The sequence below is a fragment of the Chelon labrosus genome, assembly GCF_963514085.1.
Source record: "Chelon labrosus genome assembly, chromosome: 16".
In the NCBI taxonomy this organism is placed as follows: domain Eukaryota; kingdom Metazoa; phylum Chordata; class Actinopteri; order Mugiliformes; family Mugilidae; genus Chelon; species Chelon labrosus.
The window spans coordinates 11,654,230-11,679,067 of NC_140349.1; the positions used below are offsets into that span (position 1 = coordinate 11,654,230).

The window sequence follows — 24,838 nt, forward strand, 5'->3', positions numbered from 1 at the left end:
CAGAAGTTTTTTTCACATTAAGGATCACAAACTTTTCTTGTATACTTCCTAGGTAAAATTTTATTCTTCCTGACATCCAGAGGCAGTGAACTCAAAGAACCCAGGTTACATTAATAACTCTTCTTTCTCTGCATTAAACAAATTGCAGGAGAATAATAATGTCATCACTGCCTGGCGGTTATTTGCTTAATCAGCAATGTAAAAACTCCTTTAGCTAAGGCTCATTTATGTATGAATGCCCCCCCACAAGTTAGTTTTACATAGTATCATCTCTATTTAGACCACAACAGCAGTAACTTACAACACATAAAAGGTGGCCTGAGGTGGTACCTTGGCATCAGTGTGTTCACTTTAAACCACCATGGCACGAGTTCAACAGGTAAGCAAATAAATGCACATTCAGTCTTCAGTGAGAAAACATTATGTTCTTTGAGCTACGGTGTCCTTATTTACCCTGCTTTGTTATATCATGTTGAACAAAAATAGAATGAGAGAAAGGCTGTATCTAGCTGAACACAACTCAGATTTGACCTTTATATCCAACCAGCCAGTAGCTAAAGTGGGAACTCATGAATAAGATTGAGAGAGAAGCAATCTGTCAGGAACCATCAGGCCAGATGACTTATTAACGGGTTTACCCCTGTCAAAACACTTAAATCCAGCTAAATGTGTCTCTTTTTGGATATTTTGGGGGAAAACAGCTCGAACGCATCTTGAATATTTCCCCTCGGTTCCAGTGAAGCAGTGAGCCAACAGAGAGAGGTAAACATGAAACAACAGAGTGGTAATCACTTTATTAGAAACAGTAGAACAAATACATACCCAAATAAAAAATAAGCTACAAAAACAGTCATCAAACTGCAGTGCCCCTCTGTCCACTCCCATAATACTTTAAGAGAGAGAGAGAGAAAGAGAGAGAGAGAGAAAGAAGGAGAGAGAGAGAGTGTCCATGTGGCACCTTGATTAATGGACAGATGGCAAGGCCACTGAGCCAACTCTTTCTCTCTGTCTGTCTGTGTGTGTGCGTGAAGTCCAGGGGAGTTCAGTCGATCTGCCTGAATATACTGACTCCACGAAGGGTGCTGCACATGCACAGAAACACACATGCACATATGTTGATCACGAAGAAGAAAGAGGAGAAAAGCTTAAGAGTGCAACAGCGATACAAAATAACAGTCTGTCTCTCTGTGTCTGTGTTTTTGTGTGTTTTTGTGTGTGTGTGCGCGCCCATTAACGCTCCAACCGGAACGAGGGCCACTGGAACGCTGTGTGCCAGCTTAATGATGTCATCAATCATTCTCCGTGTCCATTGGTCAATCTATCTGCTCCCGTAGGCAGCCCGTTAAAAGAGACGGTCTGCACAAACTTCTGATGTCTAATCTGGCTGTGATGGCACAGTGTGAACTTCACAAAGAGCTGAAATCCAGCCCGTACGACGTTAAATTTCAAACTAGGACGGGCTTGTTGGTTTCATAATAAAAATGTCAAATTCTCTCCAGATAAGGGACACATGTAATTAAAATTAACTTAATAATATGTGATTTCTTGTGATCAACAAGAAAATAGAAGATAACCCCTGACCCTTTCCGTCAAAGTCAGAATCTGCAGGTTTAATTTCAGTTTACCTGCCTAGTAGGTCACATGTCATCTTTAATGTCACTTTAATAAGAAGTTTACCTATAAGCGGATGTTGCTCCAATAATGAACTTAATATATTCAAGAAGCTCCTTGAAAAAGGAAGAAGTTACCATCATGAGGAAGTTAACCATTCTTTAAAAATCACCTTGCATTGAGGATGATTGTATACACTGTCTCCAATATATTGTAACAATAAATGTTAGCTTCTGAGATCATCATAGAAGTTCACTCGAACCAGATACATATTTGAACCAAGAGGCCATCATACCATCTCCAAGCCTGCCCATGAATCGTGCCCCTTTAAAAAAATCCATCCATGTGATTCAGTTTTATTTTCTGTTTGATTTACCTCCAGTTTTCTTTATGCCGTCTGGTCGGGGTGCGGGGTCAGACAGATAATCTGAAACAGGTATGGGTTAAGTGTCCTTGGTATGCTTCAGCAGGTATTACAGTGTGGATGATTGAAGCTGAGCCTCCAAGGGTGGGTGGGAGGTCGATTCACTAACCACAAAGGCCATCCTACTGAGAAGGCAGCGGAGTTAGATAGACCTTGAGTGTAAGGCAGATCCCTCCGAAGGAAACCCTGGGAGTCAACATATTGTAAAGCTGAACAATATTAAAATTCAAAAACATTCTCGCCAGCGTTCTGGCTGTAGTGTTCCCAGCGGCTGTGGTGAGCGTCGGATATTCTCTGAGGCCGTGAAACAAAATGAGAACAAGGGCACCGGTGCGACAGCATAGACTTTGGAGATGTTATCCTCGCCTGAAACCTCATTTAATTTTGGTCTGCATCCCAGCGGTTTACGTAGGTACGCGTGTTTGTGTGAGTGTGATAAAGTGAGAGGGAGGCAGACAGAGAGGAGCAGTCTTGAGGGAATCAAGTTGATCCGAATACATAAACACAAAACAGTATAAGTTGTAACACACACACACTGAAGTTCCCGTCTAAAGTATTCATTTAATCTTAGAGCCTTTGCTGTCAAATACACCCCATCAACATATTTATTTAATTTGATCTGGAAGTCGGTGTCGCTTCAATAATAGTACAGCCCTTTTGGCCTTATGTACAATGCACCAGTAGAAATAATGAAGACAAGGACAGAAAGAGAGACAGAGATAAACACAAAACTGTATACGAAACACCCTTCACCAGGTTGTATAATATGGAAAATACATACTTATAGGCAGAATGCAATAACAAGCCAAATTGTCTCAAGATACTTTGCAGAACCTAGGACCTTAAATCCCTAGAGCAAGCACGAAGGTGACAGTGGCAAGGATACCTAAGCTGCACACCATGTTTATACTGTTTATAATGAGTGTTTTAAAAAGTTTAATTCTTAGTGTCAAACCACCGAGCATCAGCACATAGCTCTGCAACTTGATATGTTTTTAGACTCTTTTAGGTCACTGGTTTTGATTTTCTGGCTAGCAAACCCATCTTATCAAAATCTTCAAGATCTAGTTTTGAACACTGAGGAGCCCTAAGCACTTATAAAAGGAAAGTTAAAAGTTGTATACTGAGACTACCAAATACAAAATTAATTCTAATATACGTAAGAAGACATGTTATACGGCAATGGATTATTAGGAAGCTTTATGGGATGTTAAAAATGACATTCATTTGTGTACAGCCTGTTCTAGTACAGGGGTTAGCACTGATGCCAACACAAGAAGGTTGTGGGTTCAAATCCACTGAGTCTGTGTGGAGTTTGTATGTTCTACCTGTGTCCGTGTGGGTTCTTTCCAGCTTCCTCCCACTGTCCGAAGACAGTGGGATAGACTGGTGTCCTATCCAAGGTGTACCCCGCCACTCGCCCAATGACAGCTGGGATAGGCTCCAGCCCTGCCGTGACCCTCCAGAGGAGAAGTAGTTACAGAAAATGAATGAATGAATGAATGAATGAACGAATGTTCTAGTACAACAAGGTGGCCAAAAAATGTCCAACAATGTGACAATATTGTGAAAATATTGGGGTTATCTTGTAGTAACTCCAGACATTTCTCCGCTGAATTTTCAGCTCTGCTCTGTTTTACGTCTTCCTAACAAGTCTCATCTAATTTTTTAACTGTCCAGTCACTGAGGCGTGACTCTCAGGTCCCATAACGTCAATCTTGTTTGCAACAGGCAGCTGTTCTCTGCAAAAAACAAACAAACACAAATCCCACAATGGCACAACCTTCCTAGCACCAAACGGGAAGATGGCACAAGCATCCACTAGCTGATGAACATAGTGAAGAATTTAGCAAATGAAAACTTCTTGTGGAGCTTTGCCTGATGGGTTCGATAGAGACCAAAAGTAGAGAAAGTGGATACTGGTTTCACAATCACCATGTGGCCACAAACACAACTTTTAGTTAATATTAATGTTAATCTGTTACCGCAGGAAGTGTAAATAAGCAACTACTAGCAAACAAGTTAACTTAAAGGAGATTATGTCCTTGTGTATTGACAGTTTAACAAGTACAAATTATCACAACACAAAATAAAATTTGTGCCTATTAGTTGTAATGTTGATTTGATTAATTTTCCTGAAGCGTTAATGTGTAATTAAGATTTTACGTTGTAAAAAGGTTCAGTACAGCAGGTTTAAGATACTCTTTGCTGTTTATTGCTAATTAATTAATCACATACTGTACATGTGAACAATCTTATCACATGGCTTAAGCAGTTATAGATTTCAGATAAATATAGTGTAGTAAAAAGTTTAGTAGATGAAACTGAAGAACAAGGTAGATTGAAATGGAAATATTAATACAGGACCTCTGGCAAGTTAAACCTAATAAGACAGAAGAAGAGACTGGAAGAAAAATGTGAACAAAAGGTGATGAACACACACTGGGAGCAAATGATAGAGTGTAATATAAATCATGAACTACAGACAATGGCCCGGCGCGTGAATAAAAGGCACGGAGAGAACGACGGAACGAGAAGACGGACAGACACAGGCCGAGAGACGAATGGAGTTTGATATAAATTATGGGATGTTAGCTCCTCTGGTAATTCTGGCGATAACTCTGTCGCTCTCTCTCTCTCTCTCTCTCTCTCTCTCTCTCTCTCTCTCTCTCTCTCTCTCTCTCTCTCTCTCTGTATCGCTATAGCAACATCGTGCCCATTCTGCTGTTGGCACGGAGATGGGCTGGCCATTTGTTCAGGACACGCTGATTGAGCTGTCAGTGCACATGCGTACGCACACGCACGGCACACTCGCAAAGACACACAAACTCTTTGAGACATGCAGATAAATCATATCTCACGTGCAACTCGAGCGTGCGCCCACACACTTTATCGCTAAGCATCTATCGGTGTATAAATTGCAGCGAGCTGAACACGAGAGAAGGTCAGCAGAAGAGGCATTGAGAATTAGAGACACCAGAATCAACTAGTCAAGGGGGGGAAGTCAGACACCGATCCTGTAGCCAGAGAGACGGGGAAACACATACACAGACAGAAGAGCAATATAGAATTGTCTCTAAGGGGTCTTGTACTTGTTCTGACACTCTCTTACAGCACCTCACGGATACACTACGTTACACAGATGAAGAAACACACTCATAAACACACTGCGGTGCGATTCTTTTATCTGTCCCTTTCCTTCACTCTGACCACTAAGGCACAGCAGCAGCCAGGTTTATGTGGGTGAGAGTGCTTGAAAGTATGCATTTCTGTGAATGGTGCGTGCTCGGTGAGGACGTGTGCCTATTAAGTCCATTGTTTTGCAGTTCTAGCTGTTATTATTTCCTGACTGCGCAGTGCGTGTCAAAGTACGTGCGGCTGAATGCGCACTTGTTTGTTTCCTGTTTCTAAAATGCGGCCATATAAGCATTCATGCTCTTTTGTTTTCTGTGTGTTTGTGTGTGTGTGTGTGTGTGTGTGTGTATGAACGTGCGCCTATTAACTGTACGTATTCTCACGGCCTGCCACTGAACAAACTAATTAAGGAACAAACGCTGCTTCAAACCAACCAGAAAATTACCTCCCAACTCTAACAGGACGACCCAAGGACAGACGAGCAGGTTCTCTATCACATCCAGTCAGAACACAAAGCCTAATAAAGGCTTAGTTGGTTTATCGAACACCTAGCATGTGTCATTTTCAACAGCCCACTGAGTGTGGCTCCAGTGCCGACTACAGTATCTACATGGAGAGTCTCCACTTAACCTGCACAGTAGTCCGCTTTTACACCAGAGAGTACATGAAAACCACTGATATCAAATGTAAGATATGTGTCGCCCCCAAGGTACTGAGGAGGTGTTTTTTTTTTGTTTTTGTTTTTTTATATTGTAAAGATGAAGTGTAATTATTACAAAGGTAGTATTTGGAAGTTGTTGACTTTCGATAAATGTTGGGAGTAAATTGCTGGTGAATGTCTCTTTCAGTCAATACCACAACTCTAGCTAATCCTGTGATATTTCACACCCAATAGCTTCCAATTAAGAACTGTTATCCAGGGAGATGTTGCTGACAATATCAATAACATCTATGTGACCTTCTGTTCCTCTTTCTCTTTTTGTCTGCACTTGATTCCTCTTCTCTTCTCTTCTCTTCTCTTCTCTTCTCTTCTCTTCTCTTCTCTTCTCTTCTCTGAACTTCTACTGTGACACAAAAATACTATAAATGTGGTTGGATTTATTCTGAGAATGTCTGACTAGGCGTCACCTAAATGGTTTAATTATAAAAGTAATTGTCACTCTGTTGTAGTGCGGTGACTCAACGGTGCGCAATTGCTTTTGCTAATAATACCACTACCAATTCTACACTTGCTCTTAATAACTATGATGTTTTCTTCTTCTTTCTTTTTTTTATTCCTAATCGCAGTGAAAACTTGTGGCAGTAATCTTCAGGGGCCGTCAGGAACCTTTACATCTCCTAACTTCCCGATACAGTATGAGAGCAATGCGCAGTGTGTGTGGATAATCACTGCGTCAAATCCGAACAAGGTAAACCTTCTTCTCTTTAACTCTCTGTATCTCTGTTTTTGAGTGTCAGACTAATACAAACTGTCACTTAACCCACAATGATACTGATTATTTGGACACTAAGCAGAATTTGGTCCGTCGGGCTTCCAAATTTCTCCGTGTGTTTCGTCTCGTTATGTCAAATTGTAATCCTTGAACACGCCGTTTTGTTGAAAACTCTGCACTCGGCATCGACCTTTCTTTTTTAGCATGAGCGATGGCATTTTCGATGGCTAATGTCTTGTCACAAGGTCACCAAGGGTTGCCAGAACAAGAACAGAGTTTGTTTTGGCCAGGTCTTTTATGCTTCAGAAGAAACTGACAAACTCTGGGGAGGTCCTCTAAGGGCCCCCCACTGGAGCATACGTCACACATGGTTAGCATTGTAGGTTCTGCATTAACCACACCCACTCCAATCTCTGACCAAACACAGAACAGTTGTCGGACACCACACGAGAAAAAAGATGTGTCGAATTCTCGCTAGAATCAAAATCCCGCTTCTCGTGGAGTGGTCAAGATTGACCAATTATCAACTGCACAATCATTAGTTCAAAAAAGCATCATGGTGAATTTAGAGGTAGGAGCCAAAGTTGTGGATGGCTTCCCTGTGATAAATGTTAGAGGAACTTTGTGTTTATGTCATATGTTGGTACCTGCCCACTTTGTGCCACCACGTTTTTCTTTTCCTGTCATGCAACAAAATGTTATGGTCTGTGTACACACTCTTAGATTCATTGGTGACTTCCCTTCACTGTGCTTTATTCTCCTATATGTGTCTGTGCCCCTCTTAGGTAACATACTTGTGCCATAAGCAAGAAAAACACATTATAAAGCAATTTAACCAACCAGCAGACTCTGATTGCATTATAACTATCTGAAAGTGTATTTGGAAGATGTTCAAAAGTAATACTCTGTATGTGGGTCATGATTTTATTTCTCCTTGAGTGTACCCGAGCTACCAAAATGTGGAACTTGAAGTCTACAGGTTATATTTGTGGGCGGTGTGGAAGTGGGACTTATGAAATGTTAAATAAGCAACAGCAGCACTGACAGCAAGAATTGGGAGTGCATGTCAGCTTAAATTGTGCCTCACTGTAAAGGCTGTGTTAGTTATGCAGCATGTTGCAGTGATGTTGTCTTGGTGAACTAGCTTGAAGGCTTTGCCCCCATTTGAATTGCATGCGTCCAGTGTAATTTTAATTCATATAACACAGCAGTTTTTACAGGCAGTTACCAAGTTAGTTTAGCAGGATTTTTACATAATTGAAATGGGATGATAATAATTCATGCAGGGGGTATTGTAAATGATATGCTAGCCAAAGCATGTCAGTGTCCAATTCCGTGTCATTGGTTAATCCCTCAAAGGTGCAGGCGATGGGTTGGAGGTTAGATGGATATCTGCCATTGGTCACTTTATGTCCTAGGAGAAATCTGATTGGTATTCAGAGACGCATCCTTTTTCAACTCGGGCTCTCTGTGGTGACTGCGCTGTTGTCAATGGCAACACCTGCGTCAGCACGATAAGGACGCACATGCACATGGGCACACGCAACAACATCTTACACTTTTTCATATATGTGTGGACAAATATACACACTTAAACACTTTATTCTTGCACTAAACCTCCTCTCCTGCACTCTCACACACAAAGCTCTCTGTCACTGCCCAAGGCCTCTGGTTTATGGCCTAGAGCAATACATTCTCTGTTGAAGGCTGCATTGTGTATGTGACTGTTGAAGGCCACAGTACTAATGTCCTTCTGTACCCTTTGGGGAGTGTCTACATGTGTGAAATGTGTAAGAAGTGTGAACATTAATGTGCATATATAATGAATGATTATACATGATGATAAGGGCAGATATAACACGCTGATGAAGACCAAATCAAATGAATCTGCATCAAGACATTTTATAGCCTTTTATTGCTAAAGTCTGTGCAGGTGCTACCTTATCATGTCCTCTAATGTCCCGTGCTCTATCTTGTACATGTCATGAACCACACTGAATCATTTTGAAATGTCATGCACCACATTGCTCCACATGTTCCACATGACACTACATCAAACCAGAGGTCTTCACGGGTCTGTAAATTTGTACATTTCCTGACGTGAAGAGGATGGACATCCATTTATAACAAACACAGGTGCGGTGTCCATGGGCCAAGACATAAACCACAATGATTCAAACCCTTTTTCATCAATAAACACAAAACCTTGTTTAAATGACGCTACGGATACTGTAAAATTAAACATAAGACACACGGTGGCGTCACCTGGATGACAGCAGGATGGCATTTCACATCTGAACCTGGGAACATTTAAGCTAGTTCACTGTATGTTTACAAATTGTGCCTTGGCTACACCGATCAGGCTTAACATTATGACCACCATCCTAATATTGTATAGGTCGCCCTTGTGCCTCAAAAACAGTTCTGATCATCAGAGAATGGACATAGGCCTTCTTATGAGGGTGTCCTATGGTGCTGTATGGTGTTAGTGGGGGCCTTTGGGTCCTATGGGTTGAGGGGAGGGGCCTCTGTGGATCATCCCACAGATACTTGATCAGTTTGGGATCTAATGAATTTGGAGGCCAGGTCAACACCTTGTGCTGTTCTTCATGTTTTTTTAGTTGTTCCTAAACCGTATTTGTGTGTGTGCCTGTGTCAGGCTGCATCCTGCTGGGGATGGCTGCTGCCATCAAAGAGTGTTATTGCTATAGGGTGGCTGGTCTAGGTGGGTGATACGTTGTGGTACATATCTTATCGGTGAATAAGCACTTGTCTTTTTGCATAGTTGCATTAGACATCTTTGTACACTATGTACATTAGGTACTAGACTATACAACTTACAGTTTGTGCTACCAAATCCAGACAGACTGAGATATGAACCCAACAAACACACTATCAACACTGTGACGGTGTTTATACCTTAACATTTGCACGGTGCAGTGTCACGTGTTCCAACGAGTTTTTACGAGTTTAAAAAATTAGTTGGTGGTCCCTACCTTTCCACTACATAGCCAAGATGTCGGCCGCCATCACATCACACCCAAATTTTTGACTGTTGTGAGACCACCACCTGAATACTGATCATGCACTGCAAGTTGCCATGAGACTGAGACACAGTCCTTGTGTTATTAAAGCCTAAACTGAGGTTTAAACACCAGTCGGTTGGACATTTACAGACATGGTGTAAGAAAAAAGAATAGAAACTTAATCATATATTTAGTAAGATAAAGATACAAAGCAAGACAAAAGGATGGATGGGACAAGGAGAGACAAATCCTTGTTTGATTAGAAATCATCTCCCAAATTCATTCATTTTTTTATCTGTCACGTTGAGTTGTGGGGCACACGTGAAGAAGCACATTCACATTAGTATTGTCATGAAGAAACCCTCGGCATTGTTCATGGATTATTACCTCCGGTGCCGTCTACTGCTTTAGATAGCTCTTCTGTCATCGCTTCAAAGTGGATTTTAGAATTTAAAGATTTGGAGGCTGACTAATCCAACAGTATCAATCAATTGCAAGATATCCAGAAGTCTTACAGTGTCTAGATATCATTAACAGTGTCTTAGTTTTTCATGATCAACTTTGAAAAGAAATTTCAGGATATTAATCTGCAATTTCTGTAGTTCTCTAGCTAATAACAGGCGACACAGTGTTGAACACATTTCAGTGTTTGTAATCTCTTGTTGGTTTAGATGTCCACGTTCTGCCACGGTTCAAATGCTTAGTGGCAACAGGAAAATACTGCTCGAGGGATGCATCTTGTTGAGTAAAAGGTAATTTAGCAGTTCAAAGGCAGGCTTATGTTGGGCAGGTGGCAGAGGCAAAGACACAGTGGGGAACTGGCAGGTAAACAACAGGTAACGGGCGAAATATGGCTTAATGGGAGCAATCACGATCTGGTGTTCTGGCAGCAAAAAGCTGTTCTCAATTAGGAGACTGATGAGGGAATGAGGGGCAATTTACTGGACAAGGGAGTGGTCAGTTCAGAGGGACGAATGCGATGAGACAACCCCAGACCCTTAAATAAGAGAGAGAGTGTGACGCTGATGAGGGGAAGAGGGTGCCAGAGCAGGGAGAATAACACACCCAGAGTCAGGGAATGCTTCCATCTTCTTTTTTTTTTACTGCTTGTACACGTCTCTCCCTGTTTCATCCTGCACTCCCTTTCTCTCATTCTCTCATCTCTTCGTCTTGTCCTTTTTTTTTCCTGATTTTTTTTTTTTTTTTTTTTAACACTGCCCATCCCTCCTCCTCCTCCTCCTCCACTCCCAGAGGCTCTGTCCTCAGAATTACCCAGATTCTTCATTAAAGAGCTCAGGCTGAAACCATCAAATTACAACGGAGGAAGAGAGAATATGGTGAGGGAGGAGGGCACCAGAGGGGAACAATCTGTTTTTCACTGTTTCATTCATATGTCCCTCTTTCTCTCTCCATTGCACCCGCTATCACACCTGTCTCACCGTCTCCTTATACTCTGAAGTTGGGGAGGTGCAGGGGTTTCTGTTTCTTCTCTCTCTCTGTCCCTGTAAGCCCCATTCCCTCCATCTCTCTCTTTCTCTGCCTATCCCCTCCTCTGCTCCCTCTCTCTCAGGTTAAGTGTTAATGGGGTTCTATAGCACTCTGATGTTATTGCTTCATTTAGTTTTGGCAGAATGAGCCTTTAGAGCCAATTCATTCTCTCCTGTTCTCATTTAACCTTGGGAATGGTAGGACAGGGTGGCCATTACTAGACTTCTCTTCTCTTCTCTTCTCTTTTCTTCTCTTCCCAGAAAACACATCTTACTCTTTACTTTCCCCATCATTTGGTTTCTTCCATCTCTCGTGAAATCAGCCAATCCACGCATTCTTTCGTAATATCATTTGTTAATGCTGCATGAGATCGGAAGCCGTTTGCTGCCGCTTCATAGTGTGTGCCCATCTATCTTTTAGTTTATTATGATAGCAAGCACATGTTATCTAGATAATGATTTTTTTTTTTTTTTTTTTTTACATGCATTGAAATAGTCACTGGCTTTCCGTCACCCCATTCACGTTTGCATGCACAGACTAATGGATAAGGCGTGGATACGAGAAGGCTGCTGCAGAACTGCCATGCTGAATACTTTGTGACAAAACAAAGGGAAAATGCGCACAAGGACATTTGGCAAGACAAGAAACATTTTTGTAGAGGCTTTCCTTGCAGTTACTTTACAGGCGTTGATATTAATAATGCCCTATAGACTCCAGGCCGACTGGGCCTTTCTGTGTGGAGTTTGCATGTCCTCCCTGTGTCTGCGTCAGTTCTCTCCGGGTACTCTGGCTTCCTCCCACCGTCCAAAGACATGCTGGTTAGGTTCATTGGTTATTCTAAATTTGCCGTAGGTGTGAGTGTGAATGGTTGTTTGTCTCTCTGTGTTAGCCCTGAGATAGAGTGGCGTCCTGTGCAGGGTGTACCCCGCCTCTCGCCCGATGACAGCTTGGATAGGCTGTCATCCCCCCCGCGACCCTTCACAGGCCAAGCGGTTACAGAAGATGAATGAATGAATGAATGAATGCTTTCTGTCATTAAAATGGCAGAAGAGATCAGGTTAAAATGGTAAACAGGAGAGTTCTGCATTTATATGAATTCTATAGTACAGTAGTTGCATAGCAACAGTAGAAGAGAGAGTATAGTATTTCCTTCCTACTTGTTTCCAGTTGGTATCTGGAAAGAAGGCACCTGGTAGATTCAGTTCAGTGATTTAGAAGTAAAGGGTAAAACACTGAGCGGCATTCGATCAGTCTTCATCTGCTAAAGCCCTGGTCTCCGCACAATGGCACAATTTTTACTGTCTAGGCCGGGGCACACTGAAGGGGAACGGGTGGCAGAGGGTTTACTGCAATACTGTCACAGACAATCTATTATTCCCCAGCCCTGACAGTGCCTGCTTTACATCACTGGCCGTGTCGCTCACCAGGTGTTTCAGATATTTCTACAGTAACTGAATCTTCAAGGTATGCCCGAATCTTATTACGGTACGAGTAGGGAGGATCCTCCTGCACCTCGGTGTCTCCACAACAACCAAAGGAGGTGCTTTATCAAGCACAAATCCAATTCTGTCGCCTCATTGGCTAGAAGCCATAGATAGATGGAAAGAAGGAATGCAGCAGCCAATTAGAAAAAGAGAGACAGAAAGGGTGACAGTGAGAGAGAGAAGAAGGAGAGGAAGTTAGAGAGAGAGAGATGGATGTTTGCATGAACACCAACCAATTAGAGTAGAGGGGAAATATGTAGAGTGTTCACTTTCATCTATCATTCTCACACACTGAGTACACTAAAAGAGAAACAGAGCACACACACACACACACTGTCTGTAATGAGGTTCCAATCAAAGTTGACTACAGTAGAACATTCACATTCATATTCACACACACACACACACACACACACACACATGGGTTCAGTGTAATACAGTTATAGCCAAGCTGTGTTTAATGCTCTGTGAACTGTGCTGATGTGGCATTAGAGTGCTCTGTAAGGACATATAAAAGGAGACAGATTGTCCAGTTTAGGTTTATACAGTTCATGGCAAGAATGCACATGCAATGCAAGAAAGCCTCCTCTTAACATTATCAATCCATTTGCTAATCATTAGCAATCTGGACGTTCAGCAGATTTTTTATTATTTTTTTAATTTGTTGATGCCTCCACCGCCCTCAGATCTACTCTTTTAATATCATTTTGAATTCACTTTTTGGCAAAGAGCAGTATACACGCCACAAGACAGCACACATTTTAAAATACCCATAGACATGCACAGTGTTCTATTCCTACAGCTGACTTTACCCACTATTGCTTCGTACGAATGTTATCTGTAGTTTGCATGTTCTCCCTGTGTCTGCGTGGGTTCTCTCCAGGTACTCCGGCTTCCTCCCACTGTCCAAAGACATGCTCATTAGGTTAACTGGTGATACTAAATTGGCCGTAGGTGTGCATATGAATGTGAATGGTTGTCTGTCTCTCTGTGTTAGCCCTGCGATAGACTGGCGACCTGTCCAGGGTGTAGCGCGCCTTTCACCCGATGACAGCTGGGATAGGCTCCAGTAGACCCCGCGACCCTTCACAGGAATAAGCAGTTACAGAAGATGAATGAATGAATGAATGAATGAATGTTATCTGTGTTTCATCGCAAAACAATGAGCTAACATTTCAGAACATTAACATTTATACAACATGTATCATATAAACGTAATAAGTTAAACTCGCCCACCTTGAATTCACTGTGTGCAGACGTGGACACCTCTCTTTAACCCTCCTTTTGTTTGTACTGAGACACTTTTGGTAGTCTATAACCTGTCCCCGATCATCATCTTACTCAAACTCAGTATATCTCCATACACCAGTTTTGTTTTTCTCCTCAAGGTGCATCGGTTGGCAGTAAAGCGTCACCTGTACCTGACACATCTTTGGAATCTTTGATAAAAAGCCTTGGAAAAGCCTTGTACCTTTATGTTGTTTTGGTATTTCTAAAAGCCAAACTTTTTTCTTTTCATCTATTCAGTGTTTTTACTTAACATCAGTCTTTGGAAATACAGTCCCAATAGCGCACCAATGTGTGAACTTCTGTAAATGTAGAGTTATTTTAAAGGTCCACAAAATTTTGTTTTATAGAATTTAAAACATTCAATCACATGCATTTTTGATTGGCCCAAAAGCCTATATTCAGTAAGGAATTCTGCTTGTACATCTCAACATGTTTGAAATATTTTCAGCGCCAATGTGAAGTGAGCTGTTTCAGTATGTGCATGAAAAAAAAATCGCTACAACACTCACAGTGATTGGTCCTATCACTGAAGTGTTTCTTCTTATCTCTGAATAAAAATGTGTAAAATACGATTCTTACATACAAGTGTGTTATTTACTTCAAATTTGAGAAGTGTCTGTGAGTGTGGTGACTGTGTAATCACAGAAATAGATACATTAATCTCCGCAAAGCTGTGCCTGTCTGTCTGTCTGCCTGCCTGCATGCATGCGTGAGTGAGTGTGTTTCTGTGTGCGTACTTTCTGAAGAGAGAGTTTAGCAGGTTTGTAGGTAATGCTTTAATCCAATCTGCTGCCTTACATGCCGATAAGGCTGAGTCAGCACTGTGAGCAGTGGGCAGATCCCCGTTTCATCTTTGTAGCCCCCTCCCCCTCTTGTTTAAGCCCTTTGCAGGCAAATCAGGTGATTGTGCAGTTGATGCTTTCCTCTCTGCTTAATTTCTTTCTGCTGTGGATACATTAACTTTTGTTTCCTGCGTAGACGTAATGTCAGAGAAGAAAGAAAATGCCTGCTGCAACGAGCAAATCAAAGACTAATTGAGCAACTGCGTGTGACAGTAATCAAAATTAACCCCATGAACAAAAACAAATCACTTCCAGCGGATAACTGAAAAGCAGCAGGTGTGTGGAATGGCACGGCTACAGTTTTCTGTGCTGAGGTTTATCCGGCGCTTCAGGTCATTTTAGGATAAGCTGTTTATTCTTCAGCATGCACAGTAGCGTTAGCATGTCCTCAGGTCTTCTGTCTGCTTATAGTAAAGGTGGAAAAGAACTGTATTTGTGATGCCCGCCTCAAACGGAAAGTTTCAATATGGAATACAAAAAAAACAGATTCTCAGAAATAAGCGGATGTATTTAAATATGCTTAGTGTTAACACGCCAGTGTACAGGAGGCTTGGACCTGTGTGATGTTTCTGGATGTTTTTGAAGTCCTCCAGCAGAATATTGAATCTGGAAGTCTGAAAATTCCTCACAGGGAGAGGGAGGAGGGAGGTAGGAGGGAGGGAGCAGGGAGGGTGAGGTTTCAAACATTCCCCTGAGGGTCAAGTCAGAATCCTAGTCTGAAATATTCCAACGCTATACTTTGCTACCATCAAAGATGTGCTCATTATTACCCCCATTGCTCACTTCCTCTGTCCTCCCCTCCTCCATCTGCCTCCACCCTCCTTCCTTCTCTCAACTCGCCCCTCATTCTGTCTTCTCCTCTGCCAAATGTGTTTCTGTCTGGTCTTAGATGAAACAGAAAGTGTTGGTTTAATAATTCCTGATCAGACTTTTTGAGCTGTGCGCTGTTCCTCGCAGCCCCAAGTACAGCCGAGGTGTTTGTTAACTCTTCCTCCGTCATCTTGCAATTCTTAGTGTAATCATACCACACTGTGTGATTTTAATGATTCACCTATGGTTTCATCATAGGTGGATTATTTGTGTGTATTTTGCTGACTTGACATCATCCTAAATGTTTGCAACAACATTCAAATCCAGAGATATCTGTAATTGTATTTGATGTAATGACGTGTTTCATTTTGATTACCTTTCAGTGACCCCCTTCACCCCTGCCTTATACCGTTACCATTATAATATTACAACAAAGTTTATTACGATTGTTCTATCATAGCTCAGGGCTATGCCACATTTGAATTTGACTATTGTAACTTCATTTACTGCATCCCATTTAACTCATTAAGCCCGTTTAACCCTACAATCCCAGTTAATTAAAAAACTGACAAAAATTCAAACGTTTGAAATGCATTTGGAATATGTTGGGAGTTGTAATGTGTGTGCACTGTGTTTGTGTCTGCAGGTGATCCAGATCAACTTTGAGGAGTTTGACCTGGAGATAGCCTACGACACTCTAACCATAGGAGATGGAGGGGAGGTGGGAGATCCTACAACTATACTACAGGTGTAAGTATTTTATCATCCTTTAACATGGCTCCCTTTATTCTTGTGCATTTTTTCTGTCTCATCCAAATCTTTATAAATCTATACAGTTGACTTTACTGCATTGTTCATCTGTGAATCAGAGATGGGAAATCCTGCGCTGTATCATCTCTTAAACAATGCCATCATGACTGGTGGTGGTTGTCATATCAAACAGTGTAGCACCGCAGCTGCCTAATACATTTTGAGAACAAGTTTCCAGAAGCAAATAAGTACTACTGATATGAAGCAGATTGTTCAACACACAATATGTTTCCATAATTGCCAGCTGTCCTCATAAGCAGCTATGAAGCAGTGTTATTGTCACAATTAAAGTCCCCATGAAAAGACTAGATGGATTTTATTTATTTTTTTCGTACGTTGGTGCATCTGAAAAGTAATCTGCCCAGCAATTTTGAAATCTAGTGTAGGGCCAGGTATTGGCCTAGAGGTGACATATGGTGCAAGACATTCTGTATGAAAACACTTAAACATCAATTTGATTTAATGGGTAACATATTCCACATAAAGGCAAAGTGACCAGAATGAAAGCTACCACTTTTATTTTATTTTTTGTCTTGCACTTTTTTTTTTTTATTATTATGCTTCTTTATGCTACTGTCGGCATCCAGCTATTTCTAAAATCCTCCATCTTCTTTGACGCAAATAGTCGGATAATAAAACAGCAGTCAACATTTTGTGCGCTCTCCTTAAGAAGATGGACTGTTCTTGAATTTGGAAAAAGGCTCTGCAGCGCCTAAAAGGATAACAGATGCAGCCCTTTTACAAAGCAGGTGATTTTGGTTCCCTTTATAAATGGTCACTTTTATGTTGCATTTGTTAAAGACGCTGGCACTCTAAAAAAAAACTAACCAAAAAAAACGCTGGATAGTGTGAATGTACTCGGAGCAATTTGCTTTCCTGAGGCGACATTGTGCACAACAAAGCAAAGCATTCAACTCCAGTGCAGTATATTCCAGCAATTTGTTCACACTCAGAGTAAGCACTTGAGAATTTGATTATAGTTATGATTGCAGTGATTAAAATTATACTTTTTACAGGGGTAATTATGATGACAATGGTTTAATAGTGGTGTATTTTGTGCTCCAGCCTATCAGGTAGCTTTGTTCCTGACCTGATAGTCAGCATGACCCACCAGATGTGGCTTCACCTACAGTCAGACGAGAGTGTTGGATCTATAGGATTTAAGATCAACTATAAAGGTAAGTGATGAGCATGTGTTTGGATTTTTAAGAGAGAAACAGAGGAAGAACATAATAATAATAATAATACATTTTATTTAAAAGCGCTTTTCAAGATACTCAAAGACACTTTACATAAAAAGGACATCAAATTAGAACTGAATGACATAACTGCACGTCAGTGATGCAGCTATGTTAACTCTAGGCGGTAAGGGTCGACTGTTATGTGATGAAAGTCAAGTCGACGCCAACTAGTCGCTGATGACATCACAAATAAAAACACAGTAGAAAGTAATGCCTTGCTACAATGAAATCTGTATTCTTGAGCTTATGTGCTACATACTGTGTGCTGCAGATATGTATAGCCTGTATAAAAACAGGCAGCAACTCAGCACCATCAGTAGCATTTAATAGTACTCCAACAGTGTGCTGTAAGATGGGATAGTGTAGCCGATAGTGTAAATAGTGTATTATTCCTCTGCAAGCATTAGCTGCAGATGAGTATACGTTGAAATCGTACTTTTGTTGTATTTCAGGACTGACTTACGTATTGTGCATGTTACGGTAGTATGGGCTTCATATTTATTGAAGTATTTCCACACACTTCATGGACCGCTGCTAGATTGCTGCAATGACCCACTGGGATCATCACCTGTCTTCTCGGAGGCGTCTCTGTACATGGTACAGCAGTGAAGTTGACAAATCAGTCGACTAGTCTGCCCTAGTAGCACGTAGTCACTACGATTACACCTTCTGAGTGGTAGATACACTAACCTACAGCGAAGCAGCATTCTGCTTTAATGGCCCAAAAACAGGATCCAAAATCTTCCTACTCTGCACGCCGGGACAGGGTGTATCTATAGAAGACAGTTCCATGTATCTGTTTGTGTTGGCTGAAGCCACTGACTTGGCAGTAAAAGTACACAGTGTCTCGTCATGCATCCTCACATATCAGCAAACATCAGCGCTCCCGCATATAAACATGTCTCTCTAAATCAAAACCAGTCCTCCTCAGCTCTCGAATGTTTCAGTGGAGGCTCATCATTCTCTGGCTGTTCCACTTTTCTAAATATGTGATTGTCAGTGTTAGCTACAAACAGTGTCAACCTAGCTAGGTTAGAGTTGTTCTCGTCACTTTAAGTGCAACCAAGCATTAAGGTTTTTGTATGCCTTCAGGCTTGTTTTGTGTATTTCTCTTGCATTAATGTCAGATCAGACACATATAATTATCAGGAAGCCACTTGTTTACTGGGAAGTTGTAGCTTTCTTTAATTTAAGTAGATAATGGTTTGTCTTACTAACGTTTTTTTAGTTTTCCCATCTAAAGGCAGCCATGTCACAGCGTCAAATAACTTGGTGCATACCCTCTATTCCAAGAAAGATTACCCTTGTGGAGTTTGGTATCTTGACATTTATAGTTGTAAATCATTTTAATGAAAACAAAATTATTTGTATTTTTGATCAGTTTGTTCATGGCTATGTTTTAAAAAATAATGACTAGCAGCACCTGACCTTTATATTAATATCTGTTAAGTACTAAGAGTTTTTCCATTCCATCAAATCAGCTCCTGCCATACTCAAAATATTAACCTTTCCAAAGTTTCCTATTTGATAGATGTAGTGTTCATTTGATCACAGCCCATGAAATACAGAAAGGGGAGCTTTGCTGCAGAAATGAACTTTGTGTGCCTCATTTGGATGTCATCATCTGTGGATTTATTGTCATAATGAGGTCACAGTGCTGAGTCTGGAAAAGCATTGAGTTCCAAAAGTGTTGCCACAATGACACATTGTTTTGATATATCTTTGCCCTTTATTCTCCTTCAGTTTCAGTGTGAAGTTCAAATGATATAGCGGCAATAAAGTGATTAAAAGACCGTAATGTCAAAATTATTAAAATTGAAAAGTATCACAGTTCTGTCTCTGCTTGAAGTGCCGTTGTACTAGTACAGTTTATTCAAGCAGTGATGACCAGATAAACAGTAAGTTTTGAGATATCCAAGGACTACTCTAACACTAACTTGAAATCATAAAAGACATCTGGTTAGAGCTCCCTCATAGTTGCGCATAGTCTGCTTAATTTCTCCTTAGTAATTATCCCCATAGAGATCGATAGAAAAATTAATGGAGAGATCCACCATTTAAATGCATCCATGCTTATAATAATGCTCCTCGGTATGGATATGATGACCTGAGTTTCTTGCTTGATCTTTAGTTGTGTGTATTTGGTACACAATAAGTCTAGTTTGTACTGTACAGTGGAGACCAGTGCCGTACCTTTACACTGTATTTACCCTACGTGAGTCATTGGATGTTAGGTAATTGCTTGTAGGTGTGCACTGGTTTGGACAGTTCTGTATTTTAACTTGTGTATATGCTGATTGAAAAGTTACAAGAAGCTGCAGAACAAGCTGCCAGCAAGCTTTTACTTTCTTTTTTTAGCTTGGTTCCTGGTTGTCATTTATTAGGTCGTGCTGTGGGTGAATAGTGATTCTGATAGCCAGGGTGTCCATTAATTCCTGATAAAGAACACATACTCATTGACTGAATAATTAATTTCTATGCCATTAATGTGACAAAATGTTTTAAATAAATATAGGCATTTTCAATGCAAGATAAATTAAATTTATTTTATTTAAATGTATGTATTTAATTGTAATTATTTAATGTCCTATAATATCTCATTAAATGTTGTGTTTTTAATATTAATTTTATTTATTTAAATAATTTTACTGTTGCATTTCCCTGCTATTTATTTCCTATAACATATTTATTTCTTGGTTTTTCACATTTCCTCTTGCATTTCTCATGGTGCAAATGTGAGGGGCTGTCATTCAAAGTGTGCATTAGAGTCAACTTTTCACCATTGGACAGTTAAATACCTTATGGGATTGTGCTGATTGTTCCAGGTATTAGTCAAACCCTCAGGCGTTAACTAGGGAAACCTTACATTTTGATTGCAAAGACAAAATAATTAATTGTCTTAACGTTTTTGTTTTTTTTTTCCCCGACAAGTTCTCTATAAGTGGGATGATGCCCTTCAGTGTGTCCATAATCAGGAGTTAATGACCTCCCATGGTCCATTAATTCTAGACAATGGGCACCTAACTTGCCATTATCCTGTACGTAATCCAGCGTCATTATGTGATGTCCAGATCAAAAAAGAAACCCAGAAAGATATATCTTCAAATGTGACTTTCTCACTCAAACCCAAGTACCATGAAAAGTTCTACCAATACATAATGTAAGAAGATAAATGTGTTGTCTAAGAGTGCTGGCTCCATCACCCACAAGATTTACTCTAAAGGTGGGTGGTTCTGTGAGATGCATGTGGGTTTTTTTGAGTAATGTGTGAAAAGAAGAAGGGTACACACATAGACTTACATGCGTTTGTACGTGTGTGTTCCTAAATCCACATCCCATAGACCTGAAATATAAACGTTATCAGTAACTCCAGCCTTGCTGCAAAGTCACCCATACACAACATATGTGTGTGTGTGTGTTCGGGTGAAAGTGCGTGTGTGTTGGACAGGCCCTCCATCAGCAAACCAACGAAGCTCTACCAACAAGTCGCTCACCTCTTTCACTCCTCACATTCTCCCTCTCCTCCCCCCTGTCTCTCTCTCTCTCTGCCAGTCTCATTTTTCCTCATTAGCCATCTTTCTGTCCGCCATCCTCTCGTTCTCTTCTTTCTGAAATCACAACATTTTATCTGTCAGTCCCTCTCTAATGCACTGTTGTTTGGTTTCCCCTGCTTCTCCCCTTTTTCTCTCTAAAGCCACTTCCTGTCTCCGACATCCCCTTTCTCCTCTTGTGCCTGTCAAACAACCAGTACAGCATTTTTCTATTGCACTCTCCGTGTTCCTGCTTCTCTCTTTCCAGCGGCCTCCGTCCGCGTCCCTCTTTTTTTCTTGTCGCATTCGTCTATTATTAAAGCCAAGGTCGCGAACCCGGCGACACTTTGACTCCACTCCCATTCCAAGGCACACAAATCACACACATGCAGCTCTGTTTCCGTCGCTTCAGAGGACATTACAGTTACTTACAAAGCTAAAATTTTATGATTTACATTACGGGAATTTGCTTTTTGTCCCCAAAAGGGAAGCGGATCTGCAGAATGTGACTGCGTGGGGCAGATTTATGTGCCCATAACATAAGTGCCACACATATACAGCAGTCTAGACTGTTAATACAGCAATCTTTCAGTCTAATATGAACCATGGCATGCCACAGCTATAGATCTAAGGGGGACACGCCAACATTATTGACAACATTTATAATAAAGTTTCAATGAGTTTCTGTCTAGTGTGTGAATATATTAATTCATCATAAGCTTTCACTGTAGAACCTGTCTGCACGTAAAGTCTGTAAAGAGGAGTCGTTAAGGTTTCGGACCTCGATATGGCCTGTGTGTGTGACTGTCGAGGTATAACAATACAATAATACAGAATAGGCACAAAGCCAGCACTTCCAAAGCGTAATATTAGCTCTAAATTTGCCTTACAGTTCAATTTCAGGAACAATAAAACAGCATCTCAGTGACTTACTGTTATTTTCTCTGTGACGGTACACAGAGAACAGCTCCCTCTATATATAGTATATATTTGCAGAATTATGTCTCGCATTGAACATTTTTATAGAAGTAGAAACAATTCAGTCAGCTATTCATATCGCAACGGGTATCTCAGGTTATTTTCAGTTGTATTCGTTTTAATTTACTCACTATACTAGCTACGATCATTTTAAATATAGTTTTCATCTTTTTTCAGTGATAGTATTATATATTAAGTCTTGAAAACATAACCTGATGATGTTATCACATAAATAATGTCATGTAAAAATTTATTTCTGGCTAAAGTCCATGTCAGAATGTAAAGCTTTACTAACACTATCTGTATTCTCAGGAAAATGATAAATATTGTGTGACCACTGGTGGTGTAAGGACCCTTACATACACAACTGTATGCACCTGTTTCAGCCCTTCTTGTGATCAGTGATGTGGCTCTATCATCATCGCCACCTCACCTCAACCTTTTCAGATTTTTAGATTGTGTGGACTGGCACAGAGTGGGCTCATTTCTGGGATTTTAAGTGCAACAGGTGCCGGTTGGATTGATGCAGGCGTCAACACTTCACACCAAGGAAACCTTCTGTTAGCAGTACTAGTTGATTCTTTCCATTTGAAACAGGCGCAGGTGCTCGTTTGCCCTCGCTCAATTTCTGCTCACTAAAGCAATGTGTTGCCAAGGAAAACGGCCATTAAAGACACCTGTGCATCAGGTTGATTGAGCCGCCGGGTAGGCTGTAGCGCACGGCGTGTCTTTTGAGAGGTTAGAGTAACAAGAACAAAGGACTATACTGTTACTAACAATGTACAGTGTGCATAAAATCTGCCATTATACCTGAATTTGAGTATTTTTCTAATACAGTATTCCCTAGAAGATACAAAATACATTAAGGGCAAATATTTGCCTCGACTCTCGAATGGTGATTTTTGAGAATTTGTTTCCGGGGATGAGTCATTCCCTCCAGCTCGGGCTTTTTTAAGTGCATCATTCTAGCATTATCCCATCATCCTGCGTTACATAATGCTGTCTAGGAGACTACAAAGTGCAGCACAAACATCAAGTGCCCGCTTCATAGGCGGCTGAAAAAGAAGGGGGCAAAGTGGTTGCATATGGTAATCTCATGACAAATGTTTATTTATTCATTTTTTCCATGTATATTCCACTCGCTAGATGTTATCGGGTTTATCTCATAATGAGCAATTAGTTTACCTGCTATCTACTCTGCAGCTGAGGCTCATGTTTCAAACACACGATCGCAGTGCTGGGAAAGATCGTTTAGGGTGTTTCTTCTCTTCTCTTAATGTCATAATGTCAGCTCTCACTTTTCAGATTTAATTTTTTCTATTTTTTCCAATCTGCTTTTTATCGTTTTTAATATGTGATGTGTTTTATGGGAGGGAGAGATGTCAAGGTGGATTTTTACAGCACAGTTGACCCCCGATCCAGTGAGTCATCATAATTGTGTGCATGTCGCGAGGGCGGCGGGGAGACCGCAATGTATGGTTATGTATCTGTGTTTAATTCATGTCATGCCGTGTATTTGTGAAGCCATATATCTGACAGTGTGTTAGACTGTTCGCCTAACACACTGCTGCTGCTTCTCTCTTCCTCGTTCTAACACATTTAAGTCTTAATCTTTTGTGTTCAGTTTGTTTTGTTTTTGTTCCATCTGTGGCTCCGTCTCCATGTATTTCATCTTTCTTCCCTTTCCTAGTGTATATCAGTGCATCAGAATCGATAACTTTGTTTCATGTTACTGGCTTTGAAACGAAATTTACTGAGCAGACTATGCAGCTGGTAAAAACAGAGATAGAAGCTTAAAAAAAAAAAAAAAAAAAACGCGAGAAACATGGACTGATCTAAAACTTTATTTGATATTCTATGTGGACATATATTATTTACTCAAAGACAAAGTTGTTCTATACATGGTCATCCAGATATTAAGCACTCCTTTGGATCTTGCGAAGTCTATTGGATCTTAAATGTCCTGCAGCAGTAGCGTAGCCTAGGTTCTGAGTCAAACTCTCTTAATCGCACAGTTCTGACAGCATTTCATTCGCGGCGGCCGAGACACCATGAAACACATGAAATATTTATTCACAGCATAAACCAGGAATGTGGTTCGGTTTTGAAGTCCGTAACCTTCATATTGACATGGTGAGCCGGGGCATTTTTGTGCGCGTGTGTGCATATATGTAGGTATTGTAGGTGCTGTATGTGCCCCAGAGGTGGTAACCTTTGAAGGGCAGAGCCTACTTAATCACAGTGCTCTAAACAGCATTTCATTTCCTAGTCATGAATTATTGACTCACGTAATATTCAGTCCAGATGTAGAAATACCATATCTGTCTTTCATTCAGTCAGAATTCACTGAAAAATAACATCGAACTGTTTCTCTCATTAAGACTTAATAATAAATCCCACACATTTCAGATCGTGCGTTGCTTTGATTTACTCCACGCCGACTGGTTTGAAGAATTGTCCTAATTCGTGTTTTGCCTGCTGGCCATTTCAAACATCAATAGCAAACCAGTCCTCCGTGTGAAGGCAGATTAAATGGGCAGTGATTGACTAAGCACTAGAACGAATAAGATGTCATTTTAGCCCTCGCTGGTCATGAAGCAATTTAAAAAAGCTCTTTGAGAAGGAGCTCCAGATGGTTTAGAGCTCATTAGACTCTTTGTGTTTACTTTTAGCTGAAGAGAAGTTTTAAAAAAAACGCTGCTATAACCTTTTCTTAAGTACGATCTCGGCAGGCTT

The 24,838-nt window shown here is 40.7% G+C and overlaps 1 protein-coding gene across 1 annotated transcript in view; it reads left to right on the plus strand.

The window, feature by feature from the left end:
* csmd3b (CUB and Sushi multiple domains 3b) overlaps positions 1-24,838 on the plus strand; it is a gene marked incomplete at its 5' end in the record, with an annotated part of 336,937 nt that overhangs the window by 224,555 nt on the left and 87,544 nt on the right. The window contains 3 exons of the mRNA XM_084563441.1: positions 6,458-6,579; positions 16,190-16,293; positions 17,419-17,531. Of these exons, the coding sequence (XP_084419567.1) occupies positions 6,458-6,579; positions 16,190-16,293; positions 17,419-17,531 (339 nt within the window). The remainder of the gene's footprint in view (positions 1-6,457; positions 6,580-16,189; positions 16,294-17,418; positions 17,532-24,838) is intronic.